This window comes from Rhinichthys klamathensis, unplaced genomic scaffold, assembly GCF_029890125.1.
Source record: "Rhinichthys klamathensis goyatoka isolate OS25496 unplaced genomic scaffold, OSU_Roscu_1.1 h1tg000473l_1, whole genome shotgun sequence".
Taxonomy (NCBI): Eukaryota; Metazoa; Chordata; class Actinopteri; order Cypriniformes; family Leuciscidae; genus Rhinichthys; species Rhinichthys klamathensis.
Window position 1 is genome coordinate 68418 of NW_026606961.1, and position 18328 is coordinate 86745.

Consider the following 18328-nt stretch of genomic DNA (forward strand, 5'->3'; position numbering starts at 1 on the left):
CATAAACAGGTTGGTTGGATGAAGACTTGATCTAGAACAAAATTCGAGGCAGGCGCACCTCTTGTGCTCAAAGCTGATAAGTGACCACTGGATGTGGAACACATTGTCGCTGACGATGTTGGGTTTGCTGTCCTTCACAAGGAACTTGAAGTTGTCCATGGTCTGTTGAACCCTATCCTCACTCAGAACGTATCGGATAAGGCCTAGGTTTATGTCAGCTGCCAAACAGAATAAATTAAGATTACATTTTACAACTCCAAATGCACTAGCAGAATTTGATGCAGGCGTATTTAGTTTGTAACGCCAGGCGCACACTACAAGACTGAAGCTTGCCGGCCTGCACACTCATTTTGTTTTTGTACAAAATGAATCAGTCTTGGGGCCAGATTTACTAACAGCTTGAGCCAGCGCAAACCTTCTTTTGGTGTTAAAAAACTACTGTCAGGATTTACTTAAGACACGCAGTGAAAAATTAGCGCTGAAAAGGCGTGGACAGGGTTATTTTGTTGCCGACCTTATTGCATTGGCATATGTAGGAGTTTCCCTTTCAGACGCAAAAATGTATGGGGGGGATTTACTAAGGTTTGCGCGAGTCTATTTACTGTTATTTGCACCATTATTTACCGCCCAAAAAAGCATGTCTTAAACCAGACGCTAATTTGCGCTGCTCTTGGGAGATTGCGATGGTCATTATGGAAGTTTGCACGTCTTCAGTAGATCACGTGCAGAACTTTCCACTCCCATCGGCACTATTTTGGAATTGCGCTCTCATGCTAATTTGGCCTGTTTAGTAAATCTCGGTGTGTCAATTACAAGATCATTCTCCTCCCCAACTGTAATTATTATCCCAAAATTCGTTCTCATACTAATTCAGAGCCAGAGTTGATTCTTGAAAACAGGTCATTGAACAATATGGTTGAAGGCTTGTGTAACAGGAAAGACAAACATAAAGACAGTGGTTAGGGAGACGTGGGCAGCTTTAGTCAGGGTAAATTGCATACCTAATATGTTGAGGATTAAAACGAGGCTGTCTATGTGTCAGCTATGCTTTGGGTTTTTTTGTCACAGAATAGCTTCAGCCATGTAGTGTGCTCTTGGCGTTGGGAGTTGTTCATAATACCTTGCGTGAAAGAGGTGATGGGTTTGCCAGGATTGAGTTTACTCTCCAGGTAGCCGTGCTTAGCTTCTGTAGTGACTTCATAAGTCAGCTGTCCATCATCTGTGTCTGGATCAATAGTGAGAAGCTCTTTCTTGGAGATCAAATTGGTGGCCTAAAATTGCATTTCACATCAACATTTTACTCAATAATTTGGCTGAGCACTAATGCAAGATAAAACCAGTAGGAGGCAGAAGTGTACTGTTATTTGAGACGTCAACATCTCATCGATTGATCGCATTAATTAATTGAGCTCTTATTGATTATACATACAAATGGAGTTATTAAAGTGACCTTATTTTCCATGTACTCCAGCCAGTGCAAGCCCAGGTTGGTGACAATACGAGGGGTCCCGTCATCAACAGGTGAAATGTCAATTTTAAACTTTTGTGGAGCAGCTGTGACAACCTGAAACAAAGGATATTATTTTAGATATACACACTATGTAAATCCTCCTGGCTGATACAAAACCTGTTTCATGTATTACCATAAGAGTAATTGTTTCTCATTTACCAACAATGCTCACTTTAATATCCAATCAATCCTAGATCAAACCTATTTAAATTCTAAAGTGCTGAGTAATGGTGTTCTAGGACTTCCAGATTAAACAATGTCATAGGGCTGCTATTTTGTCATCTAATGACAAGACGAGGTGCCCCTTCAATGTCTACCGAGAGACCATTTACCTCCCAGAACAGAACAGCTGACAGCCAGCTGACGCAGCTAGAAGAGGAAAAAGACACTGCTGATGGATGGAGTTATTATGATGGAGGAAGAGAGAGAGAGAGAGCTGACATGCTCCCTAAATGGCTACGTTAAACAAATGGACTCGATACCTTTAGGTGATTCATATGGTAATTTATATTCCTTGTGTCTTTATGTCTTTCCCATATGTCTTTATAAATATAAGGAAATGAGCAATACACAAATAAACAAAAAACAAACAAACATAAGTTTATGTGCATACGCTACTGTTCAATAGTTGGGGTTGGGAAGATTGTTGGTAAGTCTCTTATGCTCATCAAGGCTGCATTTACTTGATCAAAAATACAGTAAAAATGTAAATATTGTAAAATATTATTGCAATTTAAAATAACTGTTTTATATATATTAAAATGTAATTTATGTAATGGCAAAGCTGAATTTTTAGTATCATTACTCCAGTGTCACATGATCCTTCAGAAATCATTATAATATGATCTGATTTGCTGATCAATAAACATTTCTTGATGAAATGAAAACAGTTGTCCTACTTAATATTTTTTGTGGAAACAATTTTTTTTTTAGGATTATTTAAATAGATTCAGATTCAGATTGTTTTATTTAGTGCCATGTCAGTATCCAAGGCTATTTTCAAGGCAAAAATGTAATTACAAAAATACAAATATCATATAAATACAATAAAAACCAAACAAACAAAAACAGCAAGTCATATTATATAAGATTTTTTACATTAACATATGATAATAAAAAAAACCTCCAAAAACTTTTCAGGCATAATCTTACTAAATAAGTCTTTAAGAGAGGTAACTTCATAAAAAAGAATTCTACTTGTATTAAGTCCAGGACAATCTAATATAATATGTTTAACAGTTAGAGGAATCTTACAAAACATGCATATAGTTGGGTCTTCACCTAAAAGCATGGGTCAAACTTGTATGACCTATACGACATCTGGTGAAGACCACTTGATCAAGTCTAGTTTTAAGAGTGATAAAAAGTCTGTTTGTAATTTCCAGATGAGTTTCATATAGCTTATTATTCTTGTACATATTCCACTCTTCTTGCCACTTATTTAATATGTACCGATTAATAATCGGTCTGATAACTGAATTTGACATTCATTAACTTCCTGATTAAGAGCTTCCTTAGCAGCTGCATCAGCTCGTTCATTTCCAACATGGCCTGGAACCCAGCAAAAGATAATACTGAAGAACTGATTTAGTAGATAATCCACTTTGGTTAAGATACAGTCCACCAAAGGATGATCAATTTTTAAAGTGTCCATTGCTTGAAGGCAAGATTTAGAGTCTGTACAAATTATAGAATCCTTTTGTTGTGTATTTTCAATATGTTCCAAAGCTAAAAGTAAAGCACGTGCTTCAGCAGAGGAAATTGAGCACTGTTTTGAATACGGATTCCATAGCGTTGATGTCCAGTCACCATTACACCATTTTCTACCTTCGAACCATCTGTGAATATGGGTACGTGAAAAGGGAACTGGTTTCTTATTTCCAAATATTGCTGTCTATATACATTTGGATGAGTCACTCCTTTCTCTTTGAATAGAAAGTTCAAAAGAACAGCATTTATTTGAAATATAAATCTTTTGTAGCATTATGTCTTTACTGTCACCTTTGATCAATATAATGCATCCTTACTGAATTGAATTAATTTCTTTAAAATAAATAAATACAATTATAAAAACATACTGACTCCAAACTTTTGAACAATAGTGTATATTTGTGTGAACTTTCCATTGACTTTTCTTATTCAAGTAAACAATGTTTTTTTGTTGTTGTTTTTTACCAGTAAGGACCATTCTCACAGGGAGATCACCCTGCAGCTCTCACATGGTTTCCCACTGAAGCTAAATGAAGAAAGCAGAGGTTGTTGTTGAAAAAGATGTTAGAGAGGCCAGCAGGAGCCGCTCACTCTGTGGTCTGTGTGGGTCGTAATACTGCAGTATAATGACGGGCCCATTATGCTTTAAAAAGCCACTGTCCTTCAGATGACATGTTAAACTGAGGTCATGACTCTCTGTGGTCATTAAAATTCCCAGGGTGTTTCTTGAAAAGAGTATGGGTATGACCATGACTAAAAGAGTCCAATTAGTCTCTATAAATCATCTCTATGAGTTTTTACAATATTTTTGACAAACTCAAAAAACAGGAAGTCTACCTACCTCTTTTCCACCCTCTTCGATGATAAAGAACATGTTGGTGCCATCACCGACAGTGAAGGTGAATCGGTCTTTGAGAGAGTTACTGCCATCATGGTTGTAACTGATCCGATTCTGATAGATGTCGTCCATAGTGAAGATGTTAGTCTGACGGTAATGTTGACCATTACTTGTGCGCTCGATGGTCCCGTGACGAGGAGCCTGAACGATAGTGAATGTAACAGAGTCCTCCTAACAGAGAATTGGATAGAGAGATTGTCAAACAGGTGTGAAATTAAATTAAATTGCCACTAATTACATGAGCACTGAAGTTTAATGCGACGGATGTCAGCTGTATGCACCAGAATTTGTGAGTCGAGCAGGGTGACAGAAATTTATCTCGCTCAAAGTGATCTGGAATCACATATTTTTCAGGCTGGAGCAGTCAATGCACATGTGCCGTCCTAAACCTGCGTCTCAAAACAATGGTTGCGTCCGAAATCGCATACTCTCTTGAGTAGGTACTTATTTTGAACAAGTAATTACTTCACGACCGCTAAAAAGTATGTTCTATATAGTATGAATGTGTGTAGTACAGTATGAATGTAATCTGGGCGTACTACATTCGCCATGTTGTCATTATAATGAGACCTACCAGCGTTGCTTCACTGCCATTCATAAATCCTCTCCCGTGGGATAGTAAAAGGTCCACCGTATGCACATTGCAAACTTCAGAATCTCGTCGGAAGTAGTAGGTCATCCGGGTGCTTTTTGCCTACTCTTTTATGAGTACTGTGAATACGGACATACTTCTTTTGTCACATACTGTTTTTCGCCTAATATATATATACTGTAGTAGGGAAATACGCGATTTTGGACACAGCCAGTGAATGGTGCAACCGGAGCTTCTAACGGCTTCTAACTTTATCAATCAGTGATTGGTTCTTTTATTTAGAAGGCCTGACTTATTCCACCATATCATTATGTTCACTCTCATTCCATATTTTACAATATTATTTCACAAATTCCATCATTTTGACCTTAAATAGTCTGTTAAATACGCCACTGAATTTTTTCTGACATGTAATAGTTGCATTATAGGCCAGTAGCATGTGTTATGCTTGTGATGGAGCAAAATAACATAGTGCTCTGACTTTCAAAAAAATTTTTTTGCAAAACCATGCAATTCCACTCTCCACTTCTTCTCCACGGTGCAATCTCTGGTCTGCACTCTATTTCATTTGCATAGAAACCCATTACAGTAACATTAAACAAAAAGTCCACTTTAAAAAGTAACATATTCCACTTAAACCCTATGTAAAAGAAATGTACATTCTTATGTTCATTTGTTGTTGTTTTGATTGCACTTTACAATAAGGTCTCATTTGTTAGCATTAGTTAATGCATTAACTAACATGAACTAACAATGAGCAATATATTAACCTTTGAGAATGTTAGTTAATAAAATGCTCATGTTAGTTCACAGTATAAATGTTAACAGATAAAACTCTTGATTTAAAAAATGTAGTAGTAAATGCTGAGATGACATTAATTAACATTTTAAATGCAGTAGATGTATTGTTCATTGTTAGTTAAATGTTAACAAATGAAATCGTATTGTAAAGTGTTACCGTCATTTTTTACACTTTATCAAGAGTAAATAAAGCACAACCACAGCATAATTGAAAGCACAGTTGGGCTAAACTTCAGTGAACATTGATACCTCTGTGTCCGCATCCGTAGCCTTCAGCTCGAACTCAGTGATGGTCTTCCTCACTCCCTCCTGCACCCTCATCCCTGGCACCTGTAGGACGGGCAGAGAGTCGTCCACCGGCCGGATGGTGATGTAGAATGTCTGTGAAATCTGGAGAACAACAGCACAGCAGTAATGAAATAATTAAATGCACACAGTGCTCAGTAATTGAATCTAGATATGAGCTCAATTGTTCTGCAGCACAAAATCTAATTTCCCACTAATTAGGTTTATGTAATTATCAAATCAGAGCAGAAAGAGAGAAAGCATAAAGAAAAGCAGACCACTGCCAGCTAAAATGAAATAGATAACGCAAAAACTTATCTTTCATAAAAGTTTGGGAAGAAAACCTAGAGAATTAGTACATTTAAGATGTACTAAGTACTTTACATTATTTTAATCATGTTTTTTTTTTTAAAGTATACTTCATGCAAAGTTACATGAGATGAAGACTTCAACAAAAGCTGTTGTATTTTACATGGAGCAGATCACCTCATGTGGGCCGCCATGTTGAGATCACATGACCAGCTGAATACTACTAATTTAATTTTTGTAACCATACTATAACTGGAGAATTTTGCTTACGGGATAAATTAATCATGGCTGACTGTTTAAACTTCTATTTGGCATCAGTATTGCTTTTGCATCCACGCCACTAGGTGTCAGTATAAGTCTAAGTTGACTGCCATATGGAATAGTACACCATTAATAAAAATTCATCTTTAATTAAGCAGCACAGCACAAACACAGAGTGCATTTGCAATTAATTTTCCATTCAGAAAGGCAGAAGAGTAGTGTTTCCTACTGGGAGAAGACCCTATTGTGGGATAACTTGAATGCTCCGGTATGTTAATCTCTTTCAGACACTCACTAGGCAGCCTGTGATTCAAGCTCTTTCGGCCCTAATTAGTGTGTTTGGGAGTATGTGTTTATAATGGAAAGAAAAGAGGTGAAAGGAAGAGAGTATGAAAAGGTGAGAGGGGGGTTGAGATTACTGTGGGAGGAAGTGTGCTCAGCATGTGTGCAATGAGAAATAGAAAGAGACAGGTGGGCATGTACAACATGTTTATATCCATGTTAGTTATCTTGAAGGATGAGTGTGTGTATAATAATTTTTTATGCCAAATTATATCATCAGCATAACAATTTGAGTGAAAAGTTGAATTGAAAAATCACATGAATTTCAAAATGTCTTAGCCTCTTTCGCTTTTATGGCAGCACCCAGCATTATTTTAGCATTTATTAATATTTTCAATTAGCTTTTATTTTATATTTTTTTTATAACTTTAGTAACTTAAACTTATTTTATTTCAATTATTTCAAAGTAGTATTTTAAGTATAATTTTTATTTTTTCAACAAATACTGTATATTTTATTTAATTTTAGCTTATTTAACAAAATATTTCAGCTAATTTTAATTAGCAAAAACAATACTTTTAATAGTTAATAGTTAACAGTACTCAAACTGCAGGTATTCAACAATTTTGTATAAAACCTGATAATTATGTTCTCCAGCGTGATTTGAGATGATCCAAAGAGCATCTTGTGCTTTAGAAGAACAACATCTGACTGTCTGTACAAATCACATGATCAATGTCACAAATTTGATTATTTGATTAGTGACATAACATTTCTTTGTTTTACATGTTTCAGAATCCCCAAATGTTCTGCTCATGTTCAGATTTTTTCCCAATATGGTTTCAGATGTTTAGACCCCACTACATGTGTGTGTTTGGTGATGATATTCCTTATATTTTGGGGACCAAATGTCCCAACAAGGATATCATTTTTTTTTACATTGTAGGGACAAAATTTGTTCCCCATAAGTTTATAAATCATAAAAAATTACTTTTTTTGTTGGAAAATGTAAAAACACTGAATGTTTTCAGTAAGGGTTAGGTTTAGGGGATAGAATGTAAACTTTGCACAGTATAAAAAGCATTATGTCAATGGAGAGTCCTCATAAAACACAAAACTTGTGTGAGTGTGTGCGCGACGCGTGTATGCACCTCATTTCCTCCATCAGATACGGTGAAGGTGAAGTCATCGGAGTGTGTCTCCTCTTCACTGGTATGGACATACTGAATGTTGCGGGAGGCCAGGTCAGCCTGGGTAAATGTGCTGATCCTTGTTCCTGCAACAGGATCAAACAGTGCAAAACTCTCCAGTGACCAGCAGCCCACCACTTCATATTCTGCACTTGTTATCAAATAATAATGTAAGATCAATTGCCACCATTAAAAATATCCCACAGGTCAACTGAAATGGATGAATAAAACATGCACTACAGCAGAAATCCCATTGAGAGCAGTCCGGGCAACACCGAGAAGGACGGGAAGAAAATGGAAACCTGATCTTCACCCATGACACCCTGATAGAGATCTATAGGCTCGATCCCAGCTAATGAGTTCTCCGTCTTTATTTGAACGTGATGTTTAGATGCGAAACATACTATATATCTTCCATCCAATTTATAAACATTTCCTGGCAGATGTGGCCAGCTTTTATAAATGTACTGCTCTGCTGAACAGTCCATACCGCACTAGGACTACAGACTATAAATATATATTATGATCTCTCAGGCTGTTCAGATTAAATCTTTGATAGAGACAGGAATAACAATGATGCTCTAGTATGTGTGTGTAGTCTAGTACATATGTGGCAGATTTGTGACTGTGTGAATACAGACCATATGTAATAGTGAAACTTCCCCAGTGACCAGCAGTTCCCACCACTTCATATACTGCACTTGCAATCAAATAATAATGTAAACTCATCCACCACCATTATAAACCCACCACGGATCAACTAAATGGCCCTCTAAAGGCATAAAAATAATAAATAATAAATAGTTTTAGGAAGCTACTTTCAAACTGTAGACTGCCAAGCTACAAGCTATCCATAATTCAATTAAACTACTCTTTTGAAAAGTAGCAAGCTACACCACAAGCTATAAATAAAAGGACATAACTGAAAGTCTTTTTTATGTAGAACCAAGGGCATCACTAGACCTTTTTACTAGGACACAAGCCCCAGTAAAATATATATATAAAAAAACGTATAAATCCTTGTCTGATGGTGGATATTACTACATACCGACCTGAGAATCATTTTCCCTGATAATATTGCAGCAAACATGTCTTTACTGTTTTTTATCAGTTGTTTCAAATGAATTGCATGAACTGTCTGAACAACATTCACTAGAATGAATTACATGGACATTACACATGTCGCTATACTACATCTATTTAGCACTACAAATGAGATAGTGGACATTTTTGACAAGCGTAATTATTTCCTTAGCTTGCTCAGGGATAATTCTTCTAATATGGCATTTAATAGCGATGTACAATTTTGTTATGCTACACTGCTACTTGTTGGACAAAGTAGCTTGCTACTGGAAAATCCACATTATTTTGAAAGCTGAACTACTGTTTTGACACTGAATTATATAGTTCAGTTAACAGTGTCACCACTTTTGGTTAGTCACTGCCACAACTGAAGCATGGAGAATATGGAGTATATTTGTCCGTTTTTTTGTACCTGGTTTGCTGGAATGTTCTAGATGGCCGAGCTGGGGCTGTTTGGTGATTCGATAAATAAGTTCATCTGGTTCACTGTCCTGATCTGTAGAGGAGAGCTGCAGTGTTGTGATCTTCTTCAAGGTGTTCTCATCCAAAACCAAACCCTTATTAGCCACCACTGTGGGAGGAAGTCTGTCCTCTGAGAGAAAACGAGATGGGGATGTTTCAAAATAACTTTCTTCTAACATTCCTGAACATGCACCTTTCAATGTACCAAAATAAATTCTTGGCTCACCCAGAACACTAATGAAGAAAGACTGGTCAATGACTCTGTTTCCCTCGGGATCTTCAAGGTTGAACTTGAAAGAGAAGCTGCCTCCACTTTCTCCCTTTTCATGAATGTATTCCACATGTCCTAACAGACGAGGTGCAAAACCACATGAGACAATGCATCTCTGCATAGAAATTTCCTATGAATGATTATGTATGAGAGAGAGAGAGAGCAATGGAGGAAAAACCTTTGTTGATGTCATCCTGGGTGAAGCTGGTGACAGGTCCTTTGACAGTTATCTGAGCCTTGTTTCTGCCTGTATTCTGCAGCAGGGATCCCACACTCAAGTCTTTAGTGAGGGTGAACCGCAGCTTAAGGTTATCTGAATCTATGTCCGTTCCTTTCAGATGCTGCTCTGTGATCTTAGATGAGGAACCTGCCGGGAGGAATGAGCAACGGTAAGAGAAATTACACAGGTATTTGAGTTATTTATTAACATCAACTCAGTCTAACTAGGTATGAACCTAAATTATTAAGTGTTTCAATTGGTGCAACATAATGAACAAAACTGCAGTGGTTCTTAGAGTGTGGGACGCTTTTCTAGTTCACTAATAATTCTGGAAGAGGGAGATTAAAATTGCATAATGGCATAATTTCGGTCTGGTCTTCACACAAAGCTGTTGAATGGCTTCAGAAGACTTTTTATGTGCTTATTTTATGTGACTTTTATGTGCTTCTCATCCATCTCTTTTTGTGTTCCACAGATAAAAAAAAATACAGAAATGATATGAGAGTGAGTGAAAGATGAATTTTCATTTCTAGCTGAACTATTTCCCAAATATTGCTTTTGGAAAGTGGAATCACTTTGTCATTAATTGATCATTATTTTTTGGATAATTTAAAATTAAAATATTTTTTTAACAAAATCATAAAGAAAATCAAACAGCATTGTGGACCTACTTTTTATTATTGGGAAAACAGAAAGAACACAATGCAATTTTCATTGTGTTTTTATTCTTCAATAAAACTTAAAAAAAAAAAACTAACTAACCAATATCACTGGCGCCTTCTTGAATTGCTTTTTTTTAAGATGCTCTGGACAAAAGCAATGAATAATTTAAACGATTTAAATATACTGTATGTATTTTTTCGTGATTCAATATTAAGTACAGACCATTTGAAATAATACTAATAGAAGATCTGCTCATGGTGAGGGGTTGGGCAGTATAGGGGACAGCAATAGTTTTTCTTGTTTCAAATAGTTGTTTTTTACAGATTACTGTATGCTAGGAAGAAGTGATGTCAGCACTTTCTCTCCATGTGGCGAGTCTATTTTTACACTCATTTCAGAAAGTGAAGTTAGAGATTGACAAATAATTCTGTACTAAATTACGCTATTATGAAGACTACTAAAAATAAGCATCCTAATCAATCAGTAACCTGCTTGGGATGTGTGCAAGGACACTGTAATGTAATGTAACCTGCTGCAATCTGTAGTCCTCTGTTGATTGTGACTCTAGGGCCTTCTCTCTTCCTAATATCCATGCTGAACTCAAGACGGCCCATCTCTGTGTACATGCCGTCTGTTACTGAAAACTGGACCTCATCGGTCCCAGAGCCACGTCCGTCAGGGGTGTAGACCAGCAGCTCGTCTAGAACATCCTGGTAGGTGAAGGTGGATCCCTGCTGAAGAATCCTGCCGTTCTCTAAAGGTTGAGAGTAAAACTGCCTTCTGCGTAGCTTCCCTATGGAGACACAAACACAGAGAAACATTGCAACGAAATGGAAATCAATGCTACGTTCCTTCTCATTTTTTCCCATCAAACACAGCATAAACACACATTTTCAAATAAATGTGCACTTGACCTCTAATGGTCGCTCTATGTCATTTTTTGTATAGCTGCACTGCTGTCATAACACTCTAACACTGACTATTTCAGTTCTGTCAGGTCCATTTCCTTACTTGCGACTCCTAATAAAACGTTTTTGAACACCTTGACATGCATCCATAAAAGTTTAACCAATAAAGCCCTGTGGGTCGTGGCCTTTCCATCGGTTCTCTAGTCAACGGCACAATGACAAGAACATCAATCAGCCACACAGGAGCAGGACGGAGCGGTAATGTGACAAATTATGGATGTTTGCTGAAGGATGGCCATGAATGAGCGACAGACTAGGTAATGGAGTGAGAATATGAAGAGAAATAGAGAAAGAAAGAGAGGCACTGACCATATGAAGGCTTCTTGATGATGGTGAGGAGAAGCTCATTCTCAGGCGTGTCCTGGTCCAGCACATTCAGGGAGGAGTTAGTGATGACAACACCGGAGTTCTCCTCCACTTGGATGCTGTTTACTGAGATAATTGGTACTCTGTCCTCCTTGGTGTGCTATAAACAACATCAAATAACATCTTTTATGCAAACCTGACAAGTCAGGAAAGAGAGAGAGGAAAGAAAGCTTTGAATCTGCGTCTCAGTGAGCCAGTGGCTCCAACCATCAAACGTTTATAAGAGGCTGCTAAATGAAGTAAAACCAAAGAACCTATATGTCTTTTAAAGTAATAGCAAAATGGATTCTGAAAATATATTCTGTAAAATATTCATCAAAGAAACACCATGCAGTCTTAAAGGTGCTCTATGTAACTTTTCTACTAAAATGAATCCTTTTTTTATTGCCTGTGTGTGAAGGGGTTGTAATCACACATTAAAATGATCCACTTGTCGAGTTTTGCTATTACCTCTGAAGGCCAGTATTCCTATTTCTATGTGAAGTCTCCGGGTCGGATTTACCGCGAAATCCAACGGATGTGACGTGCATGCGCGCTCCCGAGCCTCTCTCCTTATATACAGTCTATTGTAGACGGTCAGGGAGTTACGTCCGGTTAAAGGCGCACGTTTTTCGGCTTATATCTCAGTCAATCTTTGATCAATATTCCCAAGACTCTAATCGTTCCTAGTGCTGGACGGGGCCTTTCGAACGAGCCCACCCCCGAGGTCCAACTCGCCCGGCTCCCCGAGTTATAGCCGTTCGCGATCCGGTAGGGGGCATCCCCGAGGCCCGCCACTAGCGTTCGGGCAAGGGTTCCCCTGGGACCTCCTCCCCCGAATTTGAGCTCTCTGGGTCTTTGCGTTCCAGAGATACGAGCGATTTTCTTCTGAGATCGTGACGTCACGCGGCGTCCGCAATTTTGCAGTGCGCCCGATGGTTTTCTGCCAATATCTCCGCGAAAACACCACCAAAAACTATGGAACTTATATGGTTCTTTTCAGCTCGACTAGATGGTCCCAACGAGCTCGCCGAATCCGTCTAGTATTCGCCGAGATATTTGCGTAATAGACGGTATTGTCTATGAGTTCGAGCACGAGCGCTCTTGTAAAATTTGGTTGCAATCTGAAACATCACCACTAGAGGCCGCTAAAAGTTACATAGAGCACCTTTAAACTTAAATTATTATTCTGTTTTTATGCATGCACTAGTGTACGCATACAGTGCACATCAAATAATACTTTGTATAAAAACATCACGTAAATATTGTCATCAGCATAGTACATGCTTTATGTGCACGCTACACAGCCCAATTGTTCGAATTGCACATAATCTGTACACCCAGTTCATACATTAGTTTGTCCACAAGGTGGCAAAACTGGCCTGGGCCATTACTTCACAGTCAAATAAGAAACAACAACAAACTGCTGGAGACAACAATAACATTAGACATGTGTTGATGAGTGCCAGTGTGAGGGGATTAAGAGAGAACACGTTTTTTTTTTCTGTCATAACTTCTGGGGAGAAATAGCGCAGACATTGGACAAGATGAAACTCTCTAGTGCAAGTGTCAACCGCCTGTGTTCGTGCACACTATCCAATAGAGTAAACTTTGAAAGGCTACACATTCAGCTGTAGCAGCTGTATGCTAAGCATATACTTAAAACTGAAGTATACTTTTGTGTTTCAAATATACCTGGATGTCTATGGTGACATCAAAAGCCTCGGTTTGACTTGATCCATCACTGATGTAAAAGCTGAAGACATCCTGGCGGATGTTGGCTTGGCGGATGTTTTGGACGTAGAAGATATGGTCTGAAGTGAGGTCTTCTATAGTGAAGGGGACGTCAGGGCTGATCACGCGAGATCCACCGATCAAAGCTGGACACAAAGGACACACCTCAGCGTGTTGAACAAACGCAACGCTTTGAGCTTAGTCTCATAGTTCTGAAGACTGCATTTTACTGGAAACAACATTTCTGGGCCTAATATCCAAACAAAAAATTGATCTTGGAACAAAAACAACAACAAAAAAGTCACTTTCTAGACAAAACAGAGAGTGACTGTAAGTTGCCAGATCGCTAATATTTAAGAATAAATGGTAGTGAGGAACAAAAACAAACCCAAAATCAGGAAAATGAAAGTAGATACATCAAGCAGAAATCAGAGTTTGCTTATGTGTTTTGAGCAAAAAACATTTGTTTTTCTTTTGAAAAACATATTTTGTACAACTGTCGTTGGGTGTTTATATTCCACCATGATCTGCACCTCCTTTCATCTTCCTTCCTCAAACAGAAAGCCTGAATAAAGATTACTGCTTTAATCTGAATTTCACACATCTATAAATCTCTAGCACACCAAATGGGTGCTCTGCTCATGAATAAAATTACACCATCAGCAACAAAAAAAAAAAAAAAAAAAAAAAATCGCCCCGAATGACTCAGAAAAGGAAACTAACATATAATGCCAGGTTATATATTACACATGGAGACAGCGCTGAGTGATTCACCTTGCTTTGTGTTCTCAATGTAGCCGTACTTGGGTGGGCTGATCAGCCACACCAGCAGGTCCTTTCTGGGTGTGTCTGGGTCTGATGCAATGATGTGATTGGCTGAGAGCTGGACTCTCCCTCCTTCCTGGACCTGTCCATAGGAAACGCCACAAAGAGTTTAAAAATGCAGAAAGAACCAGATCTTAAATTAAAGTGAGAACTATGCTCACCTTAATGCCGCTGCGGACAGTGACTACAGGTGGCTGCCTCTGGGTAGAGGTGATGGTGATAGTGAACATCTGGTTTTCCAGACGATTGTTCTCACCATCATAGACAACGAAGTGAAAAATGTCAGTGACAGGCTGGTTACCCGTTTCAAAGGAAGTAACATACCTATTTGAAAAAATACATTTTAAAAAATCTCACTATTTTCATTCTTCTTCTTTAAATTCTGAAAGAAATAGAGCTGGGACACATTAAACTGTTTTGCAAAATTGCTGAAAACACAAGTTAAATGTTCCATCTGTTTAAAAAGCTAACTACTAGAGGATAACAGTCAAATATGGGCAAAGACATGATCGCCTGAGAGAATTGTTTATATTTCATAATTTCTCAGAGGGCGTCAACAATTTAAAGCAATTAAAGCAGCTTGTGTTGACATGCATGTTGAGCCGCCCCAAGCACTTCAGCTCGCCAAACATTTTACATGCCTCATTTATGGAGTCTAATATTAACATAGCAGAACTAGGAATGATACATTAATACTGGTAATGATCTGAGAAACACATTGATAAAAGATCAGGCCACATATTCAAAAAAACATGAATATGCAGTAAAATTATGGAAAAATGAAAGCAAATACTATCTAAATTCAATTATCGTAAAATATATGAGAGTAACAGCTGCTAAGAATATAAAATTCATAAATAGGCAGGGTTATAGATAACTAAAACCATAAAAAAAACCTTTGATACTTTAAATAAAGTGAACTCTTAACTGAAATAAAATAAAATATTTTTAAAAAACGTTAAATGATTTTTAAATGATCACTTAGTTTAACTTAATGTACTAAATTAACTAAAACGTAAATGAAAATGTATAAAGAAAACAAAACCTAATAACAATGACTAAAATAAAACCAACTTGCTAAAACTTTCAAATTAAAATTAGATCTAAAATGTATTTAAATTTTTTTTAATAAAATTTAAAATATTAATAAAACTATCATCTTAATGATACTACAATAACACTGGATGCAGGGCATTTACCTGATTTTGTGGTTGTTGATGTCCTCCATTGTAAAGGATGAATATTCACTAAGTTCCTCATGGTCTGTTTCAACCTTGTTTTTGGTGAGGATCCCATACATTGGCACAGAAACTAACTGCACAAAAATTCTCTCATCTTGAGATGCATCATCCTAAAAAGCATTGACAAAACGCTTTTTATGCATACTGGAAACTACCAATTTTAACTTTTATTTTCAGTCATTGTAAGAATATGCCATTCCTCACCATATAAGCTAAATGTGTACGCCTAATGATGGTGCTGCTCTTCTCCGCCACCTCCATGGATAGCAAGGCCTTCGGGTCACGTTTGGGAGCATCACCTTTGACCTCAGACACTAAGACCTGCACTGTGATGGAGGTCAGTGAGATTCCATCCGTCACAGAGAAGGTCATGGTGTCCTCCTCGGTGGTGAGACCGGCATGCTCATACTGCAGAACGTTCCTGGTGACGTCACTGGAGGTGAAGGTGTCTCCTGAGGTGGAGGAGAATTTTGATAAATAAACTGAAGCCAAAAAGTACAATAAAGAAGCACACACTTGTGAGAACCAAAAATGCTGCACCTACCATTGACCATCTGGACCTGAGAGCCAAGGTCGACTCTCAGGAGGGTCCCATGTAGCGGCCCCTCCACCAGCTCAAACTCCAGCTCCTCAGCGGCTGTGTCAGCATCTGTCACCGCTAACTGTCGCACGCCTACATGACATGGAAACATAGACAGTATAAGAAGTGGACAGAGCCATCTCATTGGAACTCAGTTGAGACAGTTGAAGCCCATTTTTAGCGATTTTTGAGCACTTCCGTTCCTGACGCGCAGACTCAAACCGACTCAAACTAAGCTTGATGACGTGAGCAACCTGTCTGACAGACGTTAATCTTCTAGTAGCTGTGCGTGAAAATTGCCAACGTTAATCTTGCAGAGACGGGGAACTTGAGCAAAGAGTTCTTTGGCGTGAGTGAGCAGGAGTAAGTATTCCGTTGCTTTTATGGACTCATTATCTATGGGCTTCTCCCTTGACGGGACGTCCCCCCGATTGCCTGCGAGCTTCTCCTCCTGTCTGTACGGTAATTTCTGTACAGCGCGACAGAGAGTCGAGTGGTTATGACGCAATCGTTAGCCTATTTTTACTAAATCTGTTTCTACGGGGCCATAATGTAACATACAAGGTAATGGAGCCCTTTATACATTGTCGTGTTTCTTTAGAAATAAATAATGGACAAATGGAGTCTTTAAACGCCTCAGATGTAAAGTTATTCGCTGTCAAAGTGACGCCAAAATGAATGGGAGTCAATGGAAATGCTAACGCAAGTGAAGTTCTGCTACAACATGGCGGCACCCGGCCGGCTTCAACTTCCGGTCGATGGATTACCCCCTTGCATGGAAACAAGCCCAGTAAGATAAAAAGGGGCACATTTTATGTTAATATTTTGCTGACTGACGTTTTACTGACATCTAGTGGTGTTGAAGTAGCCTCATCCGAAAGGAAAAGTTTTCAGTTACCAATGTCATTATAGAAATGTGCTATTTGCAGGAAAATATAATTTTTAATGAAAAAATTAGTAGTTTTCGACTAGTCATGTGATCTCTAAATGGTGGCCCCCATGAGGTGACCCGCTCCATGAAAAATGAAATCGCTTTAATTAGGCTTCTGATGTGACTGGAGTCTCATGTGAACATGATTTGAAACGTTTCTCAAAGGAGCTATTCAGTTCAAAACTTTAATGAGGTGTAAAACTGTTTAATGAGGAAAAAAACCATACTGACTGGACCTTTAAAATACTTGTTCATTCACTGTAATTACTTTGTTGCAATACTCGTTTCCTTACCCACTGGTGCCCTGCCGCCAAGGCTGACCTCCAGCACCGGATCCAGAATCTGAAAGACCGGCGGCTGCTGATGATTGGCCAACAGCAGAATAGCAAAGTCCATCTCTGGAGTGGTGTGCTCTCCATCAGACACTGAAATAAGAGAGCGACTCAGAATAAGTGAATCATGCACAAAAACACTGTTGACCTTCAACCCAGTTCTGTCTTCTGCACTTCAGATGAATGAATGCAACAGACTCAGGGAGGATGAATCAGACAGAAAAGAGAAAAAGAAATCTTACATCATCACAACCTCATCCTCCAGAGTCCAGACACTACACAAAAGATGTGAACTAAAGGGACAACTTGGAACACAACTAATCAACTTGCATAATAATATTCTTTCTCTATAAATGTCAGCACTGAAGTGTCCGTTTAATATAATCTGCCCCTTTTAGCCGCTGTAACCTGAGAGCGCGAACAGTTGTGTTACGTGTGTGAATATTAGAGTTATAAACACCGCCCCTACAGGCTCACGTTCATCTGCCTCCACTTTTGAATCCGTGTGACCAACTTGCCAAATTTTTGAGTGGGTAAATCGTAAGCCCTCACACGAAATTCCCAATCATGAAAATTCAGTGAACTATGGCAAATGTGACTATACATTTAGTTCAGTTTTTTTTTTTTTTTTTTTAAACATTATAGTTTAAATGAGAAACACAATCATTTTAAGATTTTAAGAGTTTACACCGCATTAAAAATGTAAGTGGAAGAGATTAAATTGTCATATTTTCATATTGAATTGTGGTTAGTATTGTCTTTCATGCACCTTTATACAGTAATCATTTACAGCTGCCTTGCCTTTGCAATTGTTTTTGTGATTGTGTGTACATCT

General features: G+C 38.2%; 1 protein-coding gene across 3 annotated transcripts in view; it reads right to left on the reverse strand.

The window, feature by feature from the left end:
- fras1 (Fraser extracellular matrix complex subunit 1) overlaps positions 1-18328 on the reverse strand; it is a 120288-nt gene that overhangs the window by 10910 nt on the left and 91050 nt on the right. For all 3 annotated transcript variants that reach the window (XM_056236941.1, XM_056236940.1, XM_056236942.1), the window contains 18 exons: positions 17455-17586; positions 16195-16323; positions 15855-16102; positions 15609-15760; positions 14571-14733; positions 14359-14491; positions 13546-13730; positions 11815-11971; positions 11067-11330; positions 9833-10021; positions 9610-9729; positions 9334-9513; positions 7800-7924; positions 5761-5901; positions 4062-4289; positions 1451-1564; positions 1121-1271; positions 59-218 (listed from right to left, as the gene is read on the reverse strand). In XM_056236941.1, coding sequence (XP_056092916.1) covers positions 59-218; positions 1121-1271; positions 1451-1564; positions 4062-4289; positions 5761-5901; positions 7800-7924; positions 9334-9513; positions 9610-9729; positions 9833-10021; positions 11067-11330; positions 11815-11971; positions 13546-13730; positions 14359-14491; positions 14571-14733; positions 15609-15760; positions 15855-16102; positions 16195-16323; positions 17455-17586 — 2971 coding nt within the window. The remainder of the gene's footprint in view (positions 1-58; positions 219-1120; positions 1272-1450; positions 1565-4061; positions 4290-5760; positions 5902-7799; positions 7925-9333; positions 9514-9609; positions 9730-9832; positions 10022-11066; positions 11331-11814; positions 11972-13545; positions 13731-14358; positions 14492-14570; positions 14734-15608; positions 15761-15854; positions 16103-16194; positions 16324-17454; positions 17587-18328) is intronic.